Raw genomic sequence first — 23,780 nt, 5'->3', positions numbered from 1 at the left:
TTCTTTTTTGATGACCTCTCCTCGTCGTCTATTTTTTTTTTTTTTTTCGCGTGGTGGGGTGGCTGTATAAGAAAATAAAAACAATCCTTCCTTCTGGTGTTTTTCTCATTTTAACTCTTTACGGTTTCCTTGGCAACTATAGAATAGAGAGTCATAGCTTGTTCAGAAAAGGAGGAAACCATCAGCTTGCTCTTTTTTGGCTTTCCATCTCTTTCTAAACAGAAAACAAAATCATGCCAAATCAGCCAGAATTTCAAAAGATCAATACAATGACGCATATGCATGCATTGGCGCTCTACACATACTGAACAAGATCAGTTTTCCTCCATTTCTTCTATTTCCTCTAGTTCATAACATACGTCCATTGCATGATAAATGGCACAAGACAACCAACTATTTTGTATAAAAAAATAGTTTGGACACACAGAATGTCCAGGCGGACATGGAAACCTCTTTGGGGAACACGGTCGCGTCTAAGGATTCCTGTGAATGGGTGTATGAAACCCTGGCGGGGTGGCTTGGGCACCCTATTTAAGCTCCGACATGGAAAGGAAAAGAAGGCACTCGTGCCGCACTTGAACGCTTCCCTCTTTCACACTACTCTCAGTGGAACCTAATGTCATCTCCCATTCCACCACCTCCCAATATACGGTAGAGTGACCCAAATGTCTATAGTTCAAGTGCCAGTGCTAACAACTCCATTTTTTCTTGTTTCCTCGTGTTCCCCAACAGACCACCGTCAGGTTCACAGTCCTCTCCGTCTATTCCAGCCGCATCTCCTTACTCTCATCATCTTCCACCGCCCTCCATGACTCCAACGAATTCCTCTCAACCACTTGCAGCACCGGGAATCTCATTACCACCCCCCAGAGTCAATGAAATGCCGTTTCCACCTACGTTACGTTCACCCCCCACTTCCACCGCTTTCGCTGGACCTACTCCACCTTCCGCCCCTTCACTACATTCAGTGTCGCCAGCCAGCAGTTTACCGCCTGGTGTTGATACTAACAATCCTGCCATTGCTCACAAACCCGTCTTACCGCCCATTCCATCGTCGCGTGGCACTGCATCGCCATTCTCCGACCATGCCAAACCTCCCGCCAGTATGTCGCATGCCACTTCTTCACCACCTCCACCTCCGCCATCCACCGCTAATGCCGCAGGTGCATCGCAATCGCAGACATCTCAACAACCTGCAGGTGCTTCAGCTTATCGACCACTCAACGTTAGAGACGCTCTGACCTACCTGGATCAGGTCAAGGTGCAGTTTGCTGATCAACCTGATGTCTACAATCGCTTTCTGGATATCATGAAGGATTTCAAGAGTCAAACGTGAGTCTTTTTTCTTTTCATTTGCAAAGGCCTTACTTTTTATTGTTTTTTTTCTATCCTATATTTATCATTTTTCTTTCCGTAGCATTGACACACCGGGTGTGATTGAACGCGTATCAACATTGTTCAAAGGTCATCCTGGTCTAATATCGGGGTTTAATACATTCCTACCTCCGGGTTACCGTATCGAATGCTCCACCGATCCTCATGAGCCGGATCTCATTAGGGTCACTACCCCCAGTGGTACTACTACCACCACAGCGGGCGGTGGTCGCTACAAGTTGGAACCGGAAAATTCTATGCACCCTTCCTCCATGAGTCAGTCTTATTATCATCAACCGTATGGTCATATGCGACCTCCGCCTCCAGGCCCGCCCATGCCACCACCACCCTTGTCGTCCGCTGCCGGTCGTCATCCTATGCATACTTCGGCACCGCCCTCTCCGCCCATGGCACAAGCACCTTATATGCCTGTCTCTGGTCCTTCACGACCACAGATGCTTCCTCCACAGCACGCGCCTCCTCCCATGGCACGTGCACGGTCTCCACCACCCAATGAGAAGCGCGGTCCCGTCGAATTCAACCATGCCATCAACTATGTCAATAAGATCAAGGTAACTTGCTTTCACCTAACCATCAACAGTATTCTCATGAAAACTCACTCTATTTTATCTTCGATTCTATCCAGAATCGGTTTGCCAATGAACCCGATACGTATAAACAATTCCTCGAAATCTTGCAGACGTATCAAAAGGAGCAACGACCCATTCAAGAGGTAAAAAAAAAAAGAAAGAATAACCAAGAATAGAAACGATGAGGATTTGTGGGTTCCATTACTGATGTGTCGTATGAGGATATAGGTGTATGCCCACGTGCAATATCTTTTCAACGGGGCTCCTGACCTTCTGGATGAATTCAAACAATTTTTGCCTGATATCACTGGCCAGCCTGCATCGGCCTTGTTCGATACCAGTAGTTCGCCTTATTATGGTAAGTTATTCACCCAAACGAGTACTTCTTTCGATTTTCATAATGTACTAAAATGATCTGATGCCAAAAAAAAAAAAAAAATAGTCGGTCATAAACGCGGTGTACTCGGTGGATCGCCTCAAACGGCATCCATGGTACCGGCTGCGAAAAAGAAACGTACCACTGGAATTGATCGACTGGCTGTAAGTGATCTTATTTATGAGAAAAAAAAGTGAGCTTGATATTCATTCATATGTAGACGGGCAAGCGATCGAAACTTTATCACAAGGGTGGAGAGATGGATCAGAGCAGTATGCGTGAGGCCTATGCTTACCCGTCCTCCCCATTCGATCCCGAGCGTCCTTCTGTGTCTGTCGAGGAAGTCGAATTGTTTGAACGTGTGCGCAAACATATTGGCAACAAGCCTTCGTACGAAGAGTTTTTGAAAACGCTCAATTTGTATACGCAGCAGATCATTAGCATGGATACTTTGATCGATCTTTTGACGGTGTTCCTTGGCAACAATAAGGAACTGTTTGACTGGTTCAAGAATGTGATCGGTTACGAACCTTCGGAACGTATCATTGAACGACCGGCTTCCATTATTGCGAAACCGGATTTGATGCATTGCAAGACCGTTGACAGCAGTCCCAGTTATCGTTTGGTGCCAAAAGCCGTACGTATTTTTTTTATTACTCCGTCCAACTGTACTCTGATAATTCTGATTCGACTTATTTCCTTTTTTTCTTTTGTTGGTTCTTCAGTGGCAAAATCAACCTTGTTCTGGTAGAGATCAATTGGCATGGGAAGTACTGAATGATGAATACGTGTCGCATCCTATTTGGGCGAGTGAAGATGATGGTTTCGTCGCTTCGAAAAAGAGTCAATATGAAGAAGCGATGCATCGCTGCGAAGAAGAACGGTAGGACAATATAATAACAAGAGAAGGATGACATCTGAACAATGGGCTGATGATCTTGCGAATTAGATATGATTATAATCTCAACATTGAAGCCAATCTCAATACGATTGCTTTGTTAGAGCCTATTGAAAAGAAACTGGAATCCATGGCTCTGGAAGAAAAGCAGAATTTCCGTTTGAAACCGGGGTTGGGTGGGCAATCTGTCAGCATCTACGAGCGTATCATTAAAAAGGTGTATGATCGAGAACGCGGCATGGAGATTATCGAACTACTGTACAGCAACCCTGCCCAAGTCGTCCCCGTGCTACTTAATCGCTTAAAGCAAAAGGATGAAGAATGGAAGAAAGCTCAGGTAAATACGGGTTTAAATAGGAGAAATGAAAATATGGAGGCTATTTGTACTCAACTGGATTTTGGAACCGTAGCGTGAATGGAACAAGATTTGGCGCGAACTGGATGCCAAGAACTTTTACCGATCACTGGACTACCAAGGCATCACTTTCAAGAGTAATGACCGTAAAGCCATTGCTGTCAAAGCCCTTGTGGCTGAGATTGAAACCATGCATCGCGACAAGCAAACCAAGGATGGCGATCATTTGACATTGAAAGCGAACCATCAGTTCATTTTCACCATGAAAGACGAAAGCATTTTCAAGGACGTCACACGATTGATCTTTTCTTATATTGATCGACAGAGTGGATTTACTAGCAGTGACAAGGAAAAGATTCGAACGTTTATCGGCAGTTTCATCCCACTGTGTTTCCACGTCGATAATGTGGTGGCAGAGAACCTGAGAAATTATGCGGATGAAGCGGATGATGAGGATATGGCTGACGAAGAAGAGGACGCACAGTCTACTGTGACAGAAGAGTCCGAATCGGATATGGGCCGATCCCCATCGACCCGACGACAGCGACGTAATAATCAAGAAGATGATCATACCATGGATCTGCTCCGAGATGTGTTGACAAAGAACCAAAGTGCGCTGGATGAAACGGCGGTCTTGCTTTCACGCAAGCGATCAAAGTCACCTTCAGCGCCTACAGAGGGAATCGTCGATACAGGTGAAGATAAAGCAGTCAAAACGGAAGATATGGCGGACGTCGATATCCAAATGCTCGAAAGCCAAGATCAACCCCAATCACGCGAAGCTTCCCCGGTGGCCGAAAAAAAACCGGCGGAAACGGAAGGTGACAAACTGCTTGCTGCTGCAGCGGCGGCTACAGCCCCCGGTTTCCGCAAGCGCACCATGTACAGTTTCTTTTGCAATACCACTTTTTACTGCTTTTTCCGTTTATACCAGGTAGGGGCATGGTAAAAGCGAAAACATGAAAGCATCGGCTCATTTTTTCAATAGATGATTTACGAGCGTCTTTCGAAAATGAAGCAACTGGACGCTGAAGCCAGCGCTCAGGGTAAATTGGGCAAGAAGACAAACAAGGTTGCTTTGGAGCTTGGACTCTATTCTACACGATTCGATGGTAAGGACATGTTATAAGGGTAGTTTGGACCAGGTCATGGACTTATTTTGTGCATCCTACTAGATATTGACCTCAGCAAGGGTTACTATCAAGCGTTATTGGATCTCATTGATCGGTTCTTTGACGGTGAAATGGATCAACAAGTATTTGAAGAAAATGCTCGCTATCTGTTCGTCACAGATGCCTATGTCCTTTTCACCGTGGACAAATTAATCCACGCTATTATTAAGCAGGTAGGCTGATATTAAAGAAAGAAGAAGAAGAAGAAGAAGAAAAAAGCAACAAACATGAACTCAATTTTGCCATGTCACATCATCAGATTCAAGCGGTTACTGTGGATACAAAGTCGGTGGAATTAGTACGCTTGTTCCGTACCGATCAACTTCTCGAAAACATGTCTCCAAGAGTCATGTCGGTTTACCGTTTGAGAGCAGAGGATACGGTGGGACCAGATGAAAATCTGTACAAGATCAATTTTGTAAGTGCGTTGGCAAATTTATCACCAAGCAGCCTGCTGACAGACCAAATGTTTATTTTCGCAGGATATTGAAGCGAAAGCGATGAGTATCCAGTTACTGGACAAGGATGATTATATGCTAGAACCTTCTGCTGAAGATCGCTACGAAGATTACGTGGCCAACTATATGGACTGGGTGCATACAACCGAAGGCATTGATGTATCCGCCATGCGACCCACGTTTTTGCGTCGGTAAGTGTGACATACTTTGACATATGGTTCGTCTCATGTTGTATCTAATTTTTTTTTCCGTTGATTATTTACAGAAATCGATGTCCGCAAGACGATCATTTGAACCAAATTTTTGTACAATCCAGATTGCAGTATAAGATCTGTCAAGATACCTACCACATGTACTACATTGTCGGTTCAGAGGACATCTTTTTACGGCCGCATGCGTCGTCTACCCTATCGGAAGCATCAAAACCTGGCGGGGAACCGGCCCCCTCCAGTGCATGGCGAAATTGGCTCGAATCCTCCACCACAGGGTGGTCCAAAGGCGTTGATGATGACACGCGTCGAACGATGGAAACTGAGGCGAAAAAGCAGCTTCAGCTTCTTGGTGAATCATCATCGCTTGCGTAACTAAAAAGAACAAAAACCTCTCTCTTTTTACCTCCCTTAAAACCCTCTCTTTCCTTCCTTCTTTCTTTTCTGTTTTTCTCCTGCTTAAAACAAACTGTACAAAGAACAAATTTCTAATAAGTCTTTTTTATTTTTGAAAAAAGCTCTGCTGAATAGAGCAACCGATTTTTCCATTTGTGATGTTTATTGATGTTTGACGATGATGCTGTCCTTTTGGTCAGCATATTCTGTCCAACTGCCATCATAGACGGCCAAATGCTTAGCTCCCGCTCGTTCCAAAGCAAGGTACAAGATAGAGGCGGTGATGCCACTGCCTGTAAGACGAGAAAAAAAAGGGGGGGGGGTTAGATGGCAGGAGAACACGCAATTAGAAATGCCAGCTATTTGCGTTCTTACCGCAACTGGTAACAATGTTTTTGTTGAGATCAATGCCCTTGCTCAAGAAGAGGTCGCGCAGTGCGTCTTCAGGGAGCAATTCGCCGTTAGCGATGACTTCATTAAAGGGCACGCTGATGGAGCCAGGCATGTGGCCTGAGCTCAACCCGGGACGAGGTTCAGGAGCTTCTCCTGTGAATCGTGCATGAGGACGGGCATCCAGGACCTGAGCGATATCGCCCAACGAGGCTTGAGCGCGTTTTGCATTGGCCAGAACAGCCTGAAAATCACGAACGAGATCCTTGTTCAGGGTAGGTACTTTATATTCTTTGGTTTCGGTAGCCTTGACGGGACCCGATTCGGTGGGACGATTTTCCTTGATCCATTTGGGTAAACCACCGTTCAACACCGACACATTCTGATGTCCAAAGACCTACATGAAACCATTATCATCCATTCCATTGATCCTCTTAATCAGCGGTATTCCGTATTATTTATACTTGCTTTGAAAGTCCAGTACACACGGGCAGCAGAGAATACACCCGCCGAATCATAGACGACGATCTGATCATCGTTGGAGATACCCAGCTGACCTATTCGCGCCCACATTTGAAAATTGAATCAATATCTGGACAACCGCGACTACACGTAATTCAACCTACCAACTGCGTTTGCAAAGACTTCAGGAGAGGGTAACATATGAGGCAAAGGGTTGGATGTGTCCTTGATTTGGTCAATGCCGAAAAAGCGAGCATTGGCGATGCGTTTCTCGATAAACTCTTGATAAGGATCGCGATTGGCATTGGGCATATGCCAAGAACCGTCGAGAATTTTGACCTTGTCTAACGATGAAGCCAGCTCCTCGGTGGAAACAAGACTGGCAAAAGACCGCGTACTCAAAGTGGACATGACTAAGGCAACGTGAAAAGTGAGGCAAACCAGTCAGCATCGGCTGTGGTTTACTCTGTCATTTTTCCGTCACCACTTACTTTTTGTACGTGCAATGGAAGAACGATGGAGAGTACGCAGACCGGACACAGATAACATGTATGCAGGTGTCAAAGATAAGGTAAGTACCAAGATGCGGTGCACCACAGTGGGGGTGGGAAATGCATCTGGTTCCCAAATTCCTTATATGGCAAATCACGAACCCGCCAAGTCCGCCCATCAAAGCATCGGCAAACTATGATCCAATCCAAAACAAACTTTTATAAGGTGAGCATTAACAGCGATATCCTCGACTTTTGGCCTTTGCAGCAAAGTTCTCTTGTCTTTCTAGAATGTTTTCGATGACGGAGGATTTTTGTTCTGCTCTCCTGCATCACACAATCCTTTATATCGCTCACAATGCGGTATATTATCAACTAAAACTGCCGATCACTCAGTCACTAACATGTCAACAGAAGAAAACGCCTATCCTTTACAAAACAGGCAGGTGATAAGGCTATAAAGGCTAGAATCATTGCCACATTTTGTTTGTCTTGTTGTTCAGACACACCCCTTTTTTCCAAGGATGAGTGCAAAGATTTTTTGCCACAGCTGTGAGGGATCTTTTGATTCTTTACGCTCATGGCACGCCCACAGACAGTCTGTCCATACAGAAGCTTCAGGTCCAGTTAAACAATGTAAACGTTTAGCCTATACGAGTTTATTTTGTTCCGTCATTCCCTATTACTCACGTACTTCTTTCTTTTGCTTTCTATTCTAACAAGCAACACATCTCTTTGTTTTTGCAACTTTCACAGGCGTGCAGTGCATTGAATGCCACATGACTCTGAAAACCATACATTATTTCATGGATCATCTTCGCAGATTTCATGGGGTCACAGTAGTGCTTCGGGATGACAGCTCGTCGCAGCCATATGTTATGCGCGTTTGCTCTACTAGTAATCTTACCCACGCTCAGCTGGCCCTCTGCCCTTCTTTCAACGCGCGGGAACAGCTCACCTACGATGACGCCATATTGGCAGCAAGTGGTTCTTTACAAGCTGATGACAGAAAGAAACGAAAAAAGCAGATGCTCGCTGACCTGGGCCAATGGGTGCCGCTATCTTTGACTGTCAATGGTAGACAATACCACTTCTAGCTTCGGAAGACGTTGCTGCCAAAGTGATCCAAGATAACCCGCAGCAAGGCTTTTGGTACAAGCCTTCACCGAGTTCATCATCCTCTTAAACCAAACAATGGAGCCGCACCGAATCGATCATAAGCTGTTACTGCCCAACGCCGCTTTATCACCGGGAAAGACTTGCGGGGATTATCAAATTTATCAATAGTCGGCTCACATTTAACAACCCATATGTCTCTATTCTAGCGTATATCAATATTCAAAGCATCCAAAGAAAAAGAAACAACACTTTGTTCATTGGACCGAGTTATTGGAATTAACGCTCACATGAATCGAAAAATTAGCTGAAACCTTTTGGTTTCTATATATATTTTAATGAACATGCTCAGAGCTTTCTTTTTAGCTGCGACGAATGGACTTGATATCACTGATGCAGTAAGCATAAAGATTGAGCATCCCATCATCTATGATCCCGCTAATTGAAGCGGCGCAAAAGAGTTTAACGGGCACAGGTGTGACTGTATTTTTTAAAATTTTTTTCTTTTCCAGATGGCCAGACCCCACTCTCAAATACTGTGGCTGTCAAAAAGTGAATATTTCTCGTTCTTCCACATTCATACATCATGGTAAGTTTTGGCAGAGTTTTGATCACTGATATGGCCTATGTCTTTACTCACTGTATTTTGTGTGTCTGTTCTAGTCTGCCGCTGCTGTTAACCCCAAGGCTTTCCCTCTTGCTGATGCCGCTTTGACCAACACCATTCTCGACCTCGTCCAGCAGGCTTCTCACTACAAGCAGTTGAAGAAGGGTGCTAACGAAGCCACCAAGACTCTTAACCGTGGTATCTCCGAATTCATCATCATGGCTGGTAAGTGACTCGAGTGCTTTATTGCATTCTTTACATTCGAGATCTTTGTCCATCGCATCGAATTGGCGACATGCACAGCACGATAGTTTATGTCCAATTGCAAACGGATCATTCAATTGAATCGTTTGGCCATGAGCCCATTCAGCTTGCTGTTTGTGACTTGGATCTCGGCCGTCTCAATGGAAAGACATGTTTAACTAATTCCCGTTTTCTCTTATTTTATTTTATTTAGCTGACACCGAGCCCCTTGAAATTTTGTTGCACTTGCCCTTGTTGTGTGAAGATAAGAACGTTCCCTACGTCTTTGTTCCTTCCAAGACTGCTTTGGGTCGCGCTTGCGGTGTGTCTCGTTCGGTCATTGCTGCTTCGGTTACCACCAACGAAGCTTCCGACTTGAAGCCCCAGATCTTGTCCATCAAGAACCAGATCGAAAAGTTGCTTATCTAAGCACACTTTTTCGTCTCACTCTTTCTTCTTCATTTCATATCATCATTCTTTTCTTGATGATCCCAGTTGGTGCTGAAGACCCCCCTCTTATCATATCATATTGCACTTTTTAGAAAAAGGTTAAATGATGCGCTGACAAGAGAAAGAAAAGTTACTTGTAACATGTAAAACATAATCTAGTCAGTGTAAATAGAATTTGGCATTTCTTATATTTTCCGATGTTGGTTTTTTTTTTGTTAGTCTGTGTCTGCATATGGTAGCACACTTGAATTGGAGCCCAAAAAGACGTTGTAAATATCATCATGCAATGTCTGCCGCGAATGGGTGGCTTGTGCTATTATTTGACAGCGTAACCGTCGTTACGCTGCGGATGGTTACCATAGTATTTGTTGTGATGATGTTTTATTATTTCCTGGGAAGAGCCTGTGCCATGGAGCTTAACACTTGGACACGGGCCACGTCTCTACTGTTAATGAAAGCTTCCAAGGGGATGATGACTGGTCCGATAATGATGATTTTTTTTTATTTTTCCACAGGCCATGAAGAAGTGCGGATTAGGCTATACGATCTATGTCAGCCACTTTTTTTTATGGCGTATGATTTTCATTCCAACTGTGTCGCACCAGTTGGCCTGGTTACTTCGGCTGTAACTCCTGCAGATCATCAACCACACGAGATGGTCTTTTTTTTTTTCGCCGGAAACGCCAGAGTAAAAATAGCGATCCCAACGTTTCATGCATACATTTTATACCCGCATCCAGTGCCCGCGCAACGGATAGATACATTGATCAAGTCATTACTTTGAGTAGTTTAACCCTGCCCAAGAGACTGGCCAAGATATAAAAAGCAAGACGGCACACATGTAGTGCATCTTAATGTCCCAAATGTGTGAACGATAAATACGCATTGTCCAATGCAAAAGAGACGTAGACTAATTTTCACATGCACAGCGCCATGCACCAAATAGCGTTATGCAGTGCCTATAAAAAACGATAACAACATATGAATTAGGTCATGGAGATCAAGAACCATGGCAAAAGAAAGTGAATCAGTTTAAATTGTATGCCACGTTGTTGCAAACATGGTACCTAATGTGGGAAGTTCCATCCATCCATTCTGTAAAAGCATAGGTGAAAATAAAGAAAAGACAAGGTCGAAATCACAATGGATATGCAACGACGTGAGAAAAGAGAAAAAATCATGCAATAAATCTGACGCGGATCAGCATCACAGAGGTAAATAATAATAAAAAGCAGACTAGACCTTTTTTTTATGATTTGGCCATGACCATGACCATTATCATGTCAACTTGAGATGTGCAAAGGTTACATGAACCAAATAATGGCGCACCAATGGATCCACTTTTTTTTTTTCGATAACCAGACGGACCATGATGATCATAAAAATAAGACGAACATGAAGCAGCCCATTCGTCGATCCATGCGGCGAGCTGGCATGTGGTCCAGATTAAATGATCTAGCCAGTCATGTTTGCTGCTTTTAATAATAAACTTTTTTTTTTTTTTAGAAAAGGATCCGTCCTTGCTATACGCATTGATGGGTCAACCCCTTTCCAAGAATAAAACATACATACAATGGAGGTAGATCTCCTTCTTTATGTTTTTTTTTTGGTCGGTCTCGTCTTTTCTCCCACACCCTAATTCCATCCCCCTTTTTTCTCCTCTTGTGCAAGATCCATAACGCTGATCTGGATGCTGTTGAGTTTATATTTGTTTGATTTGATGCTTTGCATGTTTACGAGATGAGGTCTTAACCCCTGCTGCTGATTGGTTGCATCGAATTGTTTACACACTTGGCTCCTTGTTCGCCTCGTTTGGGCTCCGCGCATATCTGATGCTCTCTTGGGCCTATGTTTTCTCCTTTCTTTCCCCGGATCTTCATCGAGTGCACAAGCAGCCTAAACCTACTGTAGATGGACCAGCCATACTTTTTTTTTCTTTCGCGCATAACTTATAAATAAAAGGACATTGTGACAGGATCTGCCTCTTTTTCTTCTTTTCTTTCGAACCAAAAACGTCAGAATAACAATTTTTTTCAATCATCATCATCATGAAATTGCCACTCTATCTCGCAGTAATTACATGTCTTACCGTGCATCACATCTCTGCCCAAGGTATACAAGTGACTACCAATAACCAAGAAGAAAAAAAATTGTATGATAAATAACAGTCGTGGAATAAATATTGATAAAAATATAATAATTAGAGGCCAATGCGGGCACACCAGATACTGCGCCAGCGGCGTCTATTCCGGCCGGCGTCACACCTGCTGCTACTGATCTACCTGGTGCGGCTGCTAGCCCGGACGTCAACGGATGGTCTTCTTTAGCGACAGGAGCTACACCTACGCCTAATGCGGCGAGTTCATCTGACGTTGATACAGCGGCCACTCCGACGCTTGATGCATCCGCCGATGTTACACCCACCAATTCGGCTTCACTCGATGATGAATCGTCCACAACCAGGTCCCCCAGTGGTCTCTCAACCGGTGTTGCTAGTGGTATGTAAAAAGAAAAAAAAAGAACCTTTTTTTCTTTTTGTTGTGTGGGTGTGAGGATTTATCACTTATTTTATCGCTTGGTTTGTATAGCCTCGTTGGCGTCTGGTTCTTCTGGTTTGGCTTCAGGCACTCCATTGGCGAGCGGATCCAATTCCGTTGCGGCCATCCCACCACGTTCTTCGGTCGCTGTGGCGGCTAGCTCTGTAGCGGCTTTACCACCCAAGAATAGTGTTGCTGCTGTTCCACCTCGCGTTCCTGCTCCCTCTTCCGAAGGATCACAGGTATCATTAATGTCGTCTACCGCGTTTGCTTTCACCATGATGATGATGGGTGTATGGTATACCTTGTAATTTGCCTAGTCTAGTATTCTTATAAACATATATTTTCTATTTTTACATACACACATTGTTTACCAAGATAAGAAACTAGGTGGAGGATCAAAGGATCGCCTTTGTTGGTTCTTTTCTTTTAATTTTTATTGTTGTGTAATGCAAAATGTACAAAAGGGAAAAAAGAAAATATTTCACTTGGATAGATTGGGTTATCCCAAGTGGGAATCGCGGCTAAAAATAACCTTTTTTTTTTTTCGTCCCACCTTAGATATAAGTTGATCCTTTCATCCCCCTTTTCCCTAATTTCGCCCAACCGACCTTTAAATACGACGAAGGTCGCGCGTTTTTTCTTGTCCTTTTCTCTGGTTTTCTTTTTCAATTCATTCTCGTTGCACCTTTTTTCTTTCTCTTTGTCTCTTTCTTCTTCTTTCTCTCTTTAATAACATGAAGTTCCTTACTTTGGCCTCGTGCTTTATCGCCACCGTGGCAACCGTTACGGCTCAATTGACGGCGCCCATGAAAAATTACAATGTGACAAGTCCCGTCAGCAATGGTCCTTATGTTGTCGGACAAATTCTGCCCTGCACCTATCGTTTGTTCCAAGACATTGATAGTTCAAGTAAGATACCCGTTTCTTTACTTAAATGTCAAAGAGAATATATATATCGTCATGTTATCATTGCTAACCATGTTTATCCCTTAAAAACCTTGTTTTTTTCTTTTTTTTGCATCCGACGAATTCGCTTTTTTGCTTAGTGCTGAGTCTGAAGATTACACTGGAACCCGCCACCAATGCTCCCCCTGGCACTCCTACGAACGCTTCCTCTGTTATTACGATTGCTGATAATGCCGATGTGTCCAAGACCGATGCTTCGGCCAAGCGGGACGGCAACACCACCTTTTACGAGCATTCTATCAACTACCGCATTCCCGATACCGTGGTGCCTGGCAATTACAAGGTTGTTTTCAAGGATATGTCGACCAACACTGATTTGCCCGTGCCCATCTCTATCCGTCCTGCCGCTCAAGCCTCGTCTTCTTCGCCTGCTGGCAGTGCTGCCACTCCCAGCAAGTCTGGCAGCATCTTTACTGCCGACTCGGCCGCTATTGGTGTCAGTGAAAGTCTCACTATGAACACCATCTTGGCCTTGGCCGTGGTGGCCGGTGTAGCTTTGATGCTTTAAACCGAGGAAAAATACCCCAATCCCATTCTTTCTAAAGCGCACGTGTTATAATAGCTCTCCTTGTTCATATTACTGAAATTCTCACTCATTTAGCCGATGTTCTTCATCGTTCTTAATTTTTCTTCTTTTCTATTAACCATACTTTCAGTCTTTTTTCTGTTGTTGTCATTTCAAATGTCTTTTTAGTCTCAAAAACCGTCACCCCGTAATACATGCGTGTTCAGCACCTCGTCCGCCAATAAAAAAAAGTTTATACACATCCATTCTCCTGCGCACCGGGATTCTTTGTTCTTTCAATGCGCCGGTCTCCTTGTTTCTTTTTTTTTTTTTTTTTTTATCTTCGATCGAACGAGTCGGATCATGGGGAAAGATTTCCATTGGTTTTCCTTGTGACACACAATAAATCTGAAGCTCGTCAGTGGAGGATGTTGTGCTTCCTATTTTATTCTTCGGATATATGTTCTATTCAAAGTCAGAGCGGTGTGTCCCCATTCTCTTCATGTCGCACACTCATTGTGAACCAGAAACTGATCATGGCTTTTTTTTTTTTCCTGAATAAAAAATCGTTCAAATAGGATAAAAAGAAAGAAGAGAGAAAATCACCCGTAATACCCGACATTTAATGGCTCGGTATTTCAGTAATTTACACAGTGGACTGTTGTCATTCTTTTTTACTGCATTCATCTGGCGGACTCGCAAACGAATATTTGCTTGTTCGCATCGAAGCAAGCAATAAGCATAGGCGCACACAAAATTACTCAGTGTGAATACCTACAACAATATTCTTCCTGAATCACACATTTGGTAGGATTACTGTATGCCAAGAAACTCTGTCTTTTCGGCGCGACTTGTGGATGATGTAGCAACTGTTTTTGCTTTGCCATTGGTATATCGCCGAGAAAACCATATTTTTCGCAACAGGTTTAGAGTTGCAGATTGAAAAAAGCAGGCTCACTGTAAACGATCGGGTGTCTTAGATCCAATACCTGACGACGAGACACCAACACAACACATTGGAATACGTATAAATATAAAGTCAAGCTTGTGTTTGTCTTTGGCAGTAAGTAGCCCAATCGCATCCAAGCAATCTACCCGAGTGGATGGTGGTGACCTAGTCGCGTTTGCTGCCAAGATTTCATTTTGAGTCCAAGTTACATGCGGTGAATTTTTGTATTCTTAACATCAAGGAACGTCAGCATGTTTCCCAGTTTAGAAAATCCGCGCACTCCATGCCAAAGGGCAATTACTCTGATGCATTCAACCATATTCATTGGACTTTATCGACGTTTCCCCCCCCCCCTTCTTTACCCATCCATATATACACAACACTTTTTCATAGGTTTTCATATTTCAAAAAGTCTCTAGATGGAGTTTATTTTTCACAGGGTGTATAGAAAAAAAATAGTGTATGGAAGAAAATAGGACGTCTCTGATCGTTGTATGATTTTTTCTTCATCCACGAATCTTGTAAAATACGAGCGCGACATAAAAAGCGTGTGGTATGTCTACGTCCATTTTTGCAACACGGTCATGGACAAAAAAAAAGCTGTTCAGGCCAACTTATTCTCTGGTAGGATAAGTCCACTGATCTTTAGGTGCGGGGGTCTCCAAAGGTTCCCAAGGCTTCCATTCCTCCATTTTGCCAACCAATTTCAGTTCGTCCTCGGCTTGCAAAATCACTTCTTCAATCTGACCACCGTCGATCTTTTGCTCGATTTCGTCAATGTTCTCGGTGGATTCCACAATCGATAGACGTTGCTGTGTCATGGATTCAGTGGCTTGTCGATACACGGCATGGCTAGGCAAACGCGACAAGGCTTTTAATGTGTTGTTGTAGGTTTGGATCAAATGCGGTCGTGGGTTGGGATGAACGGGAATACCGGTCAAACCAGTGGAAGCCTAGGATTCAAGATTAGGATTTAGACATTCTGTAGCTTGCGCCCGCCTCGTCCATTTGACTAAAAAAAGCAAAGTATATACCTTGGTCACAGCTTGGAAAAGAGGGCGGGAGAAGAACATGGCAAGGTCAATGTAATAAAAGCGAGGCGTCTCCACTTGCTCACAAAACAGCCAAATCAACTAGGGGCCAAAAAAAAAATTAAAAAAATTCGTTGACGTCACAAATTTCCCCAATATAATTTTTTTGCGCTTCTGGTTTTACCAAAACGACACCTTTTGTATGGGATTTTGACCCCGATATTGGATTAACGTGTGTTAAGTAGTGACAAGAAAAATAAAGTACATTGGCGTGGAGCAAACAGTGTCCACAAGCCGGATGACGATAATTACAAATTAAAAAAGTGCCTTGGGATCAGTTGTTCTAGTTGCTAGGTTGTAAAAACGTTCTACTTGGGGATAATGGTTCGTTCAGAGTCCATCCACGATGATTCCGTAATCACGTCGTCGGTTTGAAATCCGACACGTAAGCCATCAAAAGCTGGCATAACACGCAGATTCTCGTCAGTTTCCAGTGACTTTAATTGCTTTACTAGTTCGTAATGATCCGTGCGATGGGAGAACCCTACGAGATATGTTTTGATTGGTTGGAATTCTCTTGCCGCTGCTACAGAATCATTCAGTGCAAAATGGGATGGATGAGAAGATCCCACTATGTTATTCGTCAGTATTAGCAAGCAGCCATGGTAACAGTCTGATTCCTTTCTTTTCTGGTCATCTTACCACGCAGACAATCGATAATAAAAATGTCGGTTTTCCCTTGCATCCGTGTTTTGGTGTCTTGAGGGATGCGATTGGTATCGGAAATGTAACTGACACCGGCAAAGTTGAAACCGTAGCAATAATATGGTTTAGATGTCGTGAAATAAATACCGTGATGAACTGGTGTGACAATGCCTCTTTACAATCAGTAATCATAAACCTACATTACCATGGAGTTTCTTTTTTTACCTGGCAACGGCATGAAGTCTAGGCCGTAGATACTAAAAGGTGCATTGTCCTCAAAAATGTGGTATTTGAAGGTGGCAACATCGCCACCGCCTATGGCAAGTAAAACAACAAGTGTCAGTGACACCTAATCCTTCTTATCTGAGGTTCCAAAGCATTACCTGTAGCATTAATGGCATCGACTAGAAAGGGAAAGGTGGTTTGCACAGTGTTCATTGTTTCGGAAGCCAAGTAAATGTCGATCCGGTTCTGGATAGCCCCGTTGAGCGTCCACTGCCGCAAATCATCCAAGCCGTAACATGCATCAGCGTGTCCGTGTGTCAGAATAACAGCATCCAATTCACGTATGCCGTATCGGGGAAACAATTGTATTGCGCTTTCTATTTGACTGTCAGCCATCACTCATGTCAAGCATTCTCGTGCTTTGCATCCCTTACCATAAAATGTCTTGCCGCAGTCAATTAGAATATTTCTGTATAAGGGATTTCCAGTGTCAGCATAGCGGTTGCTACAGCATCAGCATTATAATATGAAGAGCGGGTTATACCTTGGACGCGCACCGGGCTGATCATCCGGGGCTCGGAATCGGACGATGAGGGAAGTGTTCTTGCGCATATTTTTTCGGCTTTGATCGGTGACGGCCGAGAGGCACACATGACAGGATTGGGCGGGATCCGTCAAGCAACTGACATTGGGAACACCTCCGGAGGTTCCGGTACCGAGAAATATGATTTCAAGCAAAGTGGCCATGGACAACTTTGGAAACCAATGACGAGAGCGCAATGACCACACAATGACCTCTTTGTCTTTTGAGGTGTAGCGGTCGCTGTCGGGGATGTAACCTTTCGCAGTGGAGTTTTGATTTATTTCAGCGGCAGCCAGAAAGATCGCCGCTGATTACAATGACCCAAGAAAAGTGTCGAGACAGGAGCTCGGCTTGTACCCAGTCAACGAAGGAAAAATGGAAAAATAGCCATACGGCAAAGGTTCTGTGTGCTTGGTTGAAACACATGCTGGCGGTTTTCCTTCTCCTTGTGTCATACCTTCACCAAAGATCCCTTTGATTGTTGTTTGCTTTATTGTGCATTAATAATTTGAGAGGAAGGACACTACATACCAAGTCCAATTGTACACGGCGTAAATAGGCATGCGATGAAAGACGCGATCTCTGGGATGACATGATAAAAAAAGTAATGTATTATTTCGTTTCATGATGTGGGGGGGGGGGTATGTATCTGTTTTAGGTGGGTCTTTGCCACAGACTAATTCGTCCGCGTTTGTCTGTCGTCACGATCATGTCCTCACGGAAATAGATGGCAACACATGGATCTGCATGGATGGTCTTGACCGCGGTGGGTTGCAGGAATGCCACCTCGGTTTTGGAAGGAACAGGATGGACATACGTCGGACGATCAAGCATAGCGCTTACAATGGAAGGTGCAGGCGGTCCATTCATGGACGATACAGACGCACCACGGTGACGCCCATTTTTCTAACAAGAGAACACATCAAAAGCCTGGTCCTCCGTTCTGCAATCAAGCCAAGACTTACTGTTTTTGGTCGGTGTAATGCATTCACTGAAAAGTCCCACAGGATCAATTTCGCGTCCTCACCTACGCTTCCAAATCGATACACTTTATCGTCACATCGCCATGGATCAAAAGCAACACTTGTCACCTAGTGAAAAAGACAACACCCACATATAAGTATCTATCCCACAAATGAATTGGTTGATAATAACGTACCCAGGAGCTGTGACCTTGACACCGTGCAATAATGCGCTGTTCCCGGAACGCCCAAATAGTAACAAGATCATCTTGACCTCCCGCCTAGAAAGATCACATTGTCAAAAAAAAGGCTTAAAAACCATACAGTGCATTATATCACGTTGTCAAATGTTTACCAGAATATAACGTCCATCAGGACTCCACGCTACACATGTTAATCCGCCGTAATACGTCTCATGGACATCGTATAATCTGGAAGGACCGGTTAGGCTTAACTTGATTCCACCTTGTTTGATCTTTGGCCACTTACTTTTCGTGAATAAAATTAATAATACGCAGCAGACCATCAAGGCCAACCACCGCCACATGCTGACAATCAGGGGAGAACGCAAAAGCTGGATTGTAATACAATTTGTTTTAATACGCATTTTGCATGTCATGAAACTGTGAATGGCGGTTACCTGTAATAGATTTATCAGACAGCTTCCAGTGCGATACGGGATTGCATTTTAATGCCATTTTCGGTGCTGTTTTTGATATTCGAAACCTACGACAAAAAGAGATCAGATGACAGATCCAAACTTTTGCAGGGTTCAATGACGTACATTTTCCGTTTATCTTGAGGCTGACCGTCAAGGCCGTTGTGATGGTACCAGCCGTCACTTGCATGACCGTTGAGTTGTGTGCTTCCATCACCGGGATGGAACGGTTCATCTTCCTTTTCCTTGTCAAAAATCATGACAGAGCCGTCCTGGAACGCCGCCATGAACAGATTTTCCGAGCCTTGCAACCATCGGATCATGGTGATCTGTGACGAATTCATCACACCCTTTTTTGTTTTATAGCGAAAACAATATCAATCACTGTGTCCCTTATTTTCAGTTACACCGCACGAAAACACATACTCCCTTGTTGATCCGTCCATACTTGTTGCAAAGAGGATCAAACCAAACGATATCACCAGAGGTGAATCCAATGATAATGTCCAGATGGTCCGATCCGCGCGTTAACATGTTGACATCGTGGGCAGTGGGATACGCTCGAGAAAAAATGATCCGTGAAAGCGGTTCCTGGAAGAAAGAATCATGCATGATCCATTAAGTACCATTTACAATGGGCACCACGCATGAACCACTACTCACCTTGGGTTCTCCTGACGCGTCCATCCAGATAAAACTGGAGCCGCAGTTGTAGAATATATTGGTATCTTCACTGGTGCGTGCGATCAAGATTTTGGCGAGTTGATCGTTGGTGACGATTTTCTGCACAAAGCTCGAGTTGGTTTTGGTGATGCTTGTCTTTGGTTTCCGCGGATGTTTTCCCAAGGTATGGTTACGAGTGAGGAACGAGAGTGTGGACGGTGTTTGACTGCTCGAAGGCGACAAGGGCAAGAAACTTGAGGACCCTTCGAGGGAAGCACCGAGTTTGGGTATGGAGATGGGCATGGACCCATTGTGTTCTTTGGTCATGGGTAAAGGTATTTGCATGCCTTGGGTAACGGACGTCTTGCGACTCGAGGTGCTACTGGAAATAGACGGCGTGCGAAAGATGGTTTCGTCGTCGGAATCGGCCATGGTGGTCATGCCGTGGTTGGTGAACATGCGTCGAAAGCTGAGTGCGCCCGGTTGCGGTTCATATCGATGCAGATGATTATTGGTGGTTTCTTTGTACTTGATACACACGAGACTGGCGGTGGTGCCTACAGTATACAGCGGAGCGACGGAACGAAAGAAGATTTGATGAGCTAATCGATAGGTGCCCTCGGGAGCACAAAACGAGACACACTCGTGATCAGGTGTGGAAGGTGGATAAGAAGGTAAACGTAGAATAGTTTGCGATTGAGCTTCTCCCGTTGATTGTCGTCGAGTGAGGAAGCTTCCACCACCAAATGATCCCGGCTAATCAAAAGCCCACATGGTTAATGGAAAAACAAAAAAGGTGGGCAAGTTTTTCTTTTCTTTTCACGGTATGCCGGGTGACTTACACTATCGGCCATAAAACAGCAGGGGAAAAAAGGGACTCGTTGACAAGGAAACGAACTGCGAAACGGTGGCTTCTTGTTGGCCGGTTAGTTGGCGAGGTGATTCACCTGACAGTTGGCGAACAGACGTTTCGGATAAAGAAAAAGGAGGATGGGAAAAAGGCCCTTGTTCCCTCGCCGCGCATTTCGACCGTTGCGGGTTTCCACTTTTTTTTTTTTTTTTTTTTTTTTTTTTTGTTATGGCCTGGGGAGCGGGGTTTCTTTTTCAATTAAACATGATGGAAGAAGTGCAAAGAAGCATTGTATGCCCCTGGATCGCCTTGGTTTCCGTATCTATTGCATGACTCATTTGTCAATGGCAAGACGACGGTGCTTATTTATTTAAGCTTTTTATGGCGAAAAAAAGGTGCACGGCAAGGCCAAATGTTGTGTAATTTCATGAGATGCATATCCCTCTTTTTTTTATTCATCAGCGATCAAAGAGAGTGCAGATAGTAATTAATGCTCCTTAAACAGTAGATATGGTCCCAAAGACAAAGACAGTTGGAGGATTCACAAATAGATCGATCGAATTCCCAAGTACTTTAGAAAAAGCATATTTGTCAGCCAGGATGGGTTGATTTAGCCTTTATCTTTTATCCGAGAAGCTTGTACCCTTTTTTTTTCAGCCACTGTCATGCCTGCTGGCCTTGCATCACGAGGACTACCGTTTCTTTTACCTCGAATAAGAAGCTCGGTGAGTTGGCGGATCTGTGACTTGATACGGATTGTGTGTGGGCAAATCTTGACGAGTCACCCATGCAAACAAAAGACGTTGACCAAAAAAGTCAAAGCCCGACTAATTTTGAAAGACAGCTGGTTCTGTCACTGTTTCCGGTGCTTTTTTTTTTTTTTTTTTGTTCTTTCTATTCTTGTTCATTTCGCCTCAATTTCTATCATCCGTGGACAATGGATTCGGTTTCCACTGGTGATCCCCTAGGCATGGAGCACGTCCGTGCCACCGATTCAACGGTTCAGTCCATTTACCGTGCGGTAACTTCCATTCCGGGCTCTCATCTTGTCATTTCCTACATCAAGAATTCATACCAACATGATCCCTTCCGCATCGTCCTGGAACTATTCTTGGTGTTTTTCGCTCTCAAATACATGCTCTCTAAGAAATACAAACCTCACGATAATGCAGTCAAGCTCACGGAAAAGGTAAGCTTATTCCGTTCCGTTCACCCATATGAAAGCGGAAGCGTCAAAAACAAGTTGGCGTAGGACAAGAAAAAAAAGTGTCAATCTGGACATGAAGAAATGGATTCACGATAATTGACGAAAAAACCACAAAATCTATAGGAAGTCGATGAATTAGTGGAAGAATGGCAAGCGGAACCGTTGGTTCCCAAACTCAACTCGTTTGACAAGTTCAATCTGGAAACCACACCGGTCATTGTGGGTGCTCAAGCGGCCAAGGCCAAAGTCCAGGGATATACCAAACCGTTGATGAACCTCGCTACCACCAATTACCTGAATCTGGTCGAATCGGAATCCATCCGTGAAAAGGCCATTGCCACACTGAAAAGCTACGGTGTCGGCTCCTGTGGCCCTCCCGGCTTTTACGGAACCATTGACGTGCATATGGACTTGGAACGCGACATTGCCCGGTTCTTGGGCACAGACGAAGCCATTCTTTACTCTCAAGGATTCTCTACCATTTCTTCCGTCATTCCCGCTTTCTCCAAGCGTGGCGATTTGTTGGTCGTGTAAGTGTGTCCGTGATAAAACTTTTTTGAAATGGACCACTTGGCTCACATATCGTAATATTTTTTTTTCTTCCGCATATCAAGGGATGAAGGCGTTAATTTTGCAGTTCAAAAAGGTGTCCAAATCTCTCGTTCCAATGTCCGCTGGTTCAAACATAATGATGTGGCCGACCTCGAACGTGTACTTCGTGACATCCAAACCGATCAACTCACCGTACGTAAACAAAGACAATCTATTATTCCTTGACGACCATTGATCATTGATGCCTTTTTTTTTTATCTTTATAGAACAAGCGTCCGTTGACACGCCGTTTCATTGTCACTGAAGGTCTTTTTGCTAACCATGGCGATATTGTGAACTTGCCAAAAGTGGTAAGTAGACGGGTTCAAGCATAGAGACAGGGTCTTGGAAAAATAAAAAGTACGGTGGGCTAACTCTTTTTTTTTTTTTTCGCAGGTCGAATTGAAAAAGAAGTTCAAGTATCGTCTTATTGTTGATGAAACTCAATCCTTTGGTGTCATTGGTCGCCGTGGTGCGGGTGTGACAGATTATTATGATGTCGATGTAAGTCCTAATCCGGTAGAATATCAAGATATATGCAATGGATACTAATGTTTTGTGATTAGGCAAAGGAGGTGGATATCATTGTGGGCTCTTTGTCTACGGCACTTTGTGCTTCGGGTGGTTTCTGTGCTGGCAATATGGAAATTGTGGATCATCAGCGTCTTTCCGGTAGTGCTTATTGTTTCTCTGCATCGATGCCGGCCATGTTGGCAGTTTCGGCTTCGGAAGCGATCAAGATCATTGGTCAGCAACCTCAATTGATCCAAGAGCTCGTGGACCGTGCACGATCGTTCCGTCAAATCCTTTCGCACAAGTCATTGGAGCCCTACGTTCAGTTATATTCCGGCGACGCACAGTCCCCCGCTCCATTTTTCCACATTCGTGTCAAGGAGTCGTTTTTGGATAGTCAACATTCGGCGATTTCTCGCGAAGATGAAGAACGATTGCTCCAAGCCGTGGTGGACGAGTGTGCTTATCAAGGTCTGCTGATCACTCGTGCGAAATACGTATATGATCAGGAACGAGTGTGTCCCCGGCCTAGTATTAAGGTCTTTATCACGACTGGTCTGTCCAAGAAGGAAAATGACAAGGCGGCAAACACCGTCAAGTCCGCCATCACCAAGGTCTTTTCCAAGTGGCGAAAATAGACCTGATTCGATTCGATTTTGCTCCTGTTACCTGTTAGTAGATTGTTATGTACTCGTTATTAATTTTTCTTTTCTTCATTCCTATACTCTATTAAAGCTCTCATTTGAGTTTTTACTGTTTCTTGGAGTATCTCGGCTTACGAGCCGTTGATTTGGGGTTTCCCCCTGGTGATGGCCTCCACGGCTTTCTTGACCCAGTTTTTAGATGAGGGTCAAGATATTGCATTTCATCACATCGGTATCTGGATCATTTGTTTTTAGCAAGTTTTCATCACGCTTGAAAGAAATCAAGTTTACTTGCATCCAATAAAACAAGTGACAGTGGGAAACAAGAATAAAGGTACGAAAGTCCAACAGCAGTTACCCTATCGAGTAAGGCATCGGATCGAAAATCTGGAGTTCTCCGTCAGTCAGTTCGACTGTATGAAATTGCGAACTGTCATCGGTTAAGGCTTCTCAAGATCAGGTCATTGTCCAGTCAATAATCCTGAATTTCTCTTGCTGCCCTTTGGCTTGGTAACGAGTGTTTATTAAACGTGTCTCTCATGAGAATAGCAATCTTGAGGAGACCTGCATCTAACGATTCTTTTGAGCGAGCGCCATCCCA

At 44.1% G+C, this 23,780-nt stretch overlaps 10 protein-coding genes across 10 annotated transcripts; 5 read left to right on the top strand and 5 right to left on the bottom strand.

The window, feature by feature from the left end:
- Positions 1-597: 597 nt before the first annotated feature.
- On the top strand, positions 598-5,914 carry BYT42DRAFT_329822 (uncharacterized protein). Its single transcript, XM_051563066.1, has 14 exons — positions 598-1,332; positions 1,418-1,946; positions 2,021-2,107; positions 2,193-2,322; positions 2,407-2,504; positions 2,561-2,977; positions 3,066-3,223; positions 3,290-3,575; positions 3,649-4,527; positions 4,582-4,705; positions 4,769-4,938; positions 5,025-5,183; positions 5,248-5,414; positions 5,489-5,914. Exons 1-14 carry the CDS (start codon positions 809-811, stop codon positions 5,805-5,807), a joined length of 4,047 nt encoding a protein of 1,348 aa, XP_051423868.1. The 5' UTR covers positions 598-808; the 3' UTR covers positions 5,808-5,914.
- Positions 5,915-5,917: 3 nt separating this feature from the next.
- On the bottom strand, positions 5,918-7,269 carry BYT42DRAFT_569042 (Rhodanese-like domain-containing protein). The gene is made up of 4 exons (XM_051568250.1): positions 6,845-7,269; positions 6,687-6,775; positions 6,204-6,615; positions 5,918-6,121 (listed from the first exon to the last, which is right to left on the bottom strand). The coding sequence occupies exons 1-4, from the start codon at positions 7,089-7,091 to the stop codon at positions 5,991-5,993; spliced, it is 879 nt and encodes a 292-aa protein (XP_051423867.1). The 5' UTR covers positions 7,092-7,269; the 3' UTR covers positions 5,918-5,990.
- Positions 7,270-8,514: 1,245 nt separating this feature from the next.
- On the top strand, positions 8,515-9,642 carry BYT42DRAFT_329742 (ribonucleoprotein-associated protein). Its single transcript, XM_051563065.1, has 4 exons — positions 8,515-8,685; positions 8,800-8,876; positions 8,951-9,119; positions 9,352-9,642. The coding sequence occupies exons 2-4, from the start codon at positions 8,874-8,876 to the stop codon at positions 9,564-9,566; spliced, it is 387 nt and encodes a 128-aa protein (XP_051423866.1). The 5' UTR covers positions 8,515-8,685; positions 8,800-8,873; the 3' UTR covers positions 9,567-9,642.
- A 1,944-nt stretch (positions 9,643-11,586) lies between these two features.
- On the top strand, positions 11,587-12,673 carry BYT42DRAFT_569029 (uncharacterized protein). The gene is made up of 3 exons (XM_051568249.1): positions 11,587-11,699; positions 11,792-12,085; positions 12,176-12,673. The coding sequence occupies exons 1-3, from the start codon at positions 11,636-11,638 to the stop codon at positions 12,433-12,435; spliced, it is 618 nt and encodes a 205-aa protein (XP_051423865.1). The 5' UTR covers positions 11,587-11,635; the 3' UTR covers positions 12,436-12,673.
- Positions 12,674-12,676: 3 nt separating this feature from the next.
- BYT42DRAFT_569027 (uncharacterized protein) lies at positions 12,677-13,905 on the top strand. The gene is made up of 2 exons (XM_051568248.1): positions 12,677-13,036; positions 13,174-13,905. Exons 1-2 carry the CDS (start codon positions 12,862-12,864, stop codon positions 13,599-13,601), a joined length of 603 nt encoding a protein of 200 aa, XP_051423864.1. The 5' UTR covers positions 12,677-12,861; the 3' UTR covers positions 13,602-13,905.
- Positions 13,906-15,078: 1,173 nt separating this feature from the next.
- BYT42DRAFT_329640 (ETC complex I subunit conserved region-domain-containing protein) lies at positions 15,079-15,824 on the bottom strand. Its single transcript, XM_051563064.1, has 3 exons — positions 15,763-15,824; positions 15,582-15,680; positions 15,079-15,500 (listed from the first exon to the last, which is right to left on the bottom strand). The coding sequence occupies exons 2-3, from the start codon at positions 15,618-15,620 to the stop codon at positions 15,162-15,164; spliced, it is 378 nt and encodes a 125-aa protein (XP_051423863.1). The 5' UTR covers positions 15,621-15,680; positions 15,763-15,824; the 3' UTR covers positions 15,079-15,161.
- A 403-nt stretch (positions 15,825-16,227) lies between these two features.
- Positions 16,228-17,255, bottom strand: BYT42DRAFT_496438 (beta-lactamase-like protein; the record flags this gene model as incomplete). The annotated part of the gene is made up of 5 exons (XM_051564419.1): positions 16,228-16,439; positions 16,509-16,598; positions 16,667-16,885; positions 16,943-16,977; positions 17,053-17,255. The coding sequence occupies 5 exons, from the start codon at positions 17,253-17,255 to the stop codon at positions 16,228-16,230; spliced, it is 759 nt and encodes a 252-aa protein (XP_051423862.1).
- A 490-nt stretch (positions 17,256-17,745) lies between these two features.
- BYT42DRAFT_496257 (WD40-repeat-containing domain protein) lies at positions 17,746-19,677 on the bottom strand (the record flags this gene model as incomplete). Its single annotated transcript, XM_051564412.1, has 9 exons — positions 17,746-17,997; positions 18,057-18,182; positions 18,251-18,334; positions 18,409-18,484; positions 18,543-18,627; positions 18,694-18,779; positions 18,886-19,061; positions 19,138-19,302; positions 19,375-19,677. 9 exons carry the CDS (start codon positions 19,675-19,677, stop codon positions 17,746-17,748), a joined length of 1,353 nt encoding a protein of 450 aa, XP_051423861.1.
- Positions 19,678-19,728: 51 nt separating this feature from the next.
- On the bottom strand, positions 19,729-20,124 carry BYT42DRAFT_486228 (uncharacterized protein; the record flags this gene model as incomplete). The annotated part of the gene is made up of 1 exon (XM_051563754.1): positions 19,729-20,124. A coding segment is annotated over one exon (396 nt), but the record flags the coding sequence as incomplete, so codon positions are not given.
- A 1,070-nt stretch (positions 20,125-21,194) lies between these two features.
- On the top strand, positions 21,195-23,173 carry BYT42DRAFT_495804 (pyridoxal phosphate-dependent transferase; the record flags this gene model as incomplete). The annotated part of the gene is made up of 6 exons (XM_051564380.1): positions 21,195-21,413; positions 21,555-21,961; positions 22,046-22,175; positions 22,256-22,333; positions 22,419-22,526; positions 22,589-23,173. 6 exons carry the CDS (start codon positions 21,195-21,197, stop codon positions 23,171-23,173), a joined length of 1,527 nt encoding a protein of 508 aa, XP_051423859.1.
- Positions 23,174-23,780: the final 607 nt, after the last annotated feature.

The sequence above is a fragment of the Radiomyces spectabilis genome (assembly GCF_025331425.1).
Source record: "Radiomyces spectabilis strain NRRL 2753 chromosome Unknown BYT42scaffold_6, whole genome shotgun sequence".
In the NCBI taxonomy this organism is placed as follows: Eukaryota; Fungi; Mucoromycota; class Mucoromycetes; order Mucorales; family Radiomycetaceae; genus Radiomyces; species Radiomyces spectabilis.
Note: the sequence above shows the minus strand (reverse complement) of the source record. Positions and strands in the feature narration are given on the sequence as shown.

What these genes read in the sequence shown, in the direction of transcription:
- BYT42DRAFT_329822 (XM_051563066.1), top strand. Translation starts at nt 809, where the DNA reads ATGACTCCAACGAATTCCTCTCAACCACTTGCAGCACCGGGAATCTCA. An exon ending in AAGGATTTCAAGAGTCAAAC is followed by an intron (nt 1,333 to 1,417) that starts GTGAGTCTTTTT and finishes TTCTTTCCGTAG; the next exon opens with CATTGACACACCGGGTGTGA. An exon ending in CTGGAATTGATCGACTGGCT is followed by an intron (nt 2,505 to 2,560) that starts GTAAGTGATCTT and finishes ATTCATATGTAG; the next exon opens with ACGGGCAAGCGATCGAAACT.
- BYT42DRAFT_329742 (XM_051563065.1), top strand. An exon ending in CGAATTCATCATCATGGCTG is followed by an intron (nt 9,120 to 9,351) that starts GTAAGTGACTCG and finishes TATTTTATTTAG; the next exon opens with CTGACACCGAGCCCCTTGAA.
- BYT42DRAFT_569042 (XM_051568250.1), bottom strand. Translation starts at nt 7,091, where the DNA reads ATGTCCACTTTGAGTACGCGGTCTTTTGCCAGTCTTGTTTCCACCGAG. An exon ending in AGTCTTTGCAAACGCAGTTG is followed by an intron (nt 6,776 to 6,844) that starts GTAGGTTGAATT and finishes GGGCGCGAATAG; the next exon opens with GTCAGCTGGGTATCTCCAAC. An exon ending in GTGTGTACTGGACTTTCAAA is followed by an intron (nt 6,616 to 6,686) that starts GCAAGTATAAAT and finishes GGTTTCATGTAG; the next exon opens with GTCTTTGGACATCAGAATGT.
- BYT42DRAFT_329640 (XM_051563064.1), bottom strand. Translation starts at nt 15,620, where the DNA reads ATGTTCTTCTCCCGCCCTCTTTTCCAAGCTGTGACCAAG. An exon ending in TTTTCCAAGCTGTGACCAAG is followed by an intron (nt 15,501 to 15,581) that starts GTATATACTTTG and finishes CTTGAATCCTAG; the next exon opens with GCTTCCACTGGTTTGACCGG.
- BYT42DRAFT_569027 (XM_051568248.1), top strand. Translation starts at nt 12,862, where the DNA reads ATGAAGTTCCTTACTTTGGCCTCGTGCTTTATCGCCACCGTGGCAACC. An exon ending in CCAAGACATTGATAGTTCAA is followed by an intron (nt 13,037 to 13,173) that starts GTAAGATACCCG and finishes TTTTTTGCTTAG; the next exon opens with TGCTGAGTCTGAAGATTACA.
- BYT42DRAFT_569029 (XM_051568249.1), top strand. Translation starts at nt 11,636, where the DNA reads ATGAAATTGCCACTCTATCTCGCAGTAATTACATGTCTTACCGTGCAT. An exon ending in GCATCACATCTCTGCCCAAG is followed by an intron (nt 11,700 to 11,791) that starts GTATACAAGTGA and finishes TATAATAATTAG; the next exon opens with AGGCCAATGCGGGCACACCA. An exon ending in CTCAACCGGTGTTGCTAGTG is followed by an intron (nt 12,086 to 12,175) that starts GTATGTAAAAAG and finishes TGGTTTGTATAG; the next exon opens with CCTCGTTGGCGTCTGGTTCT.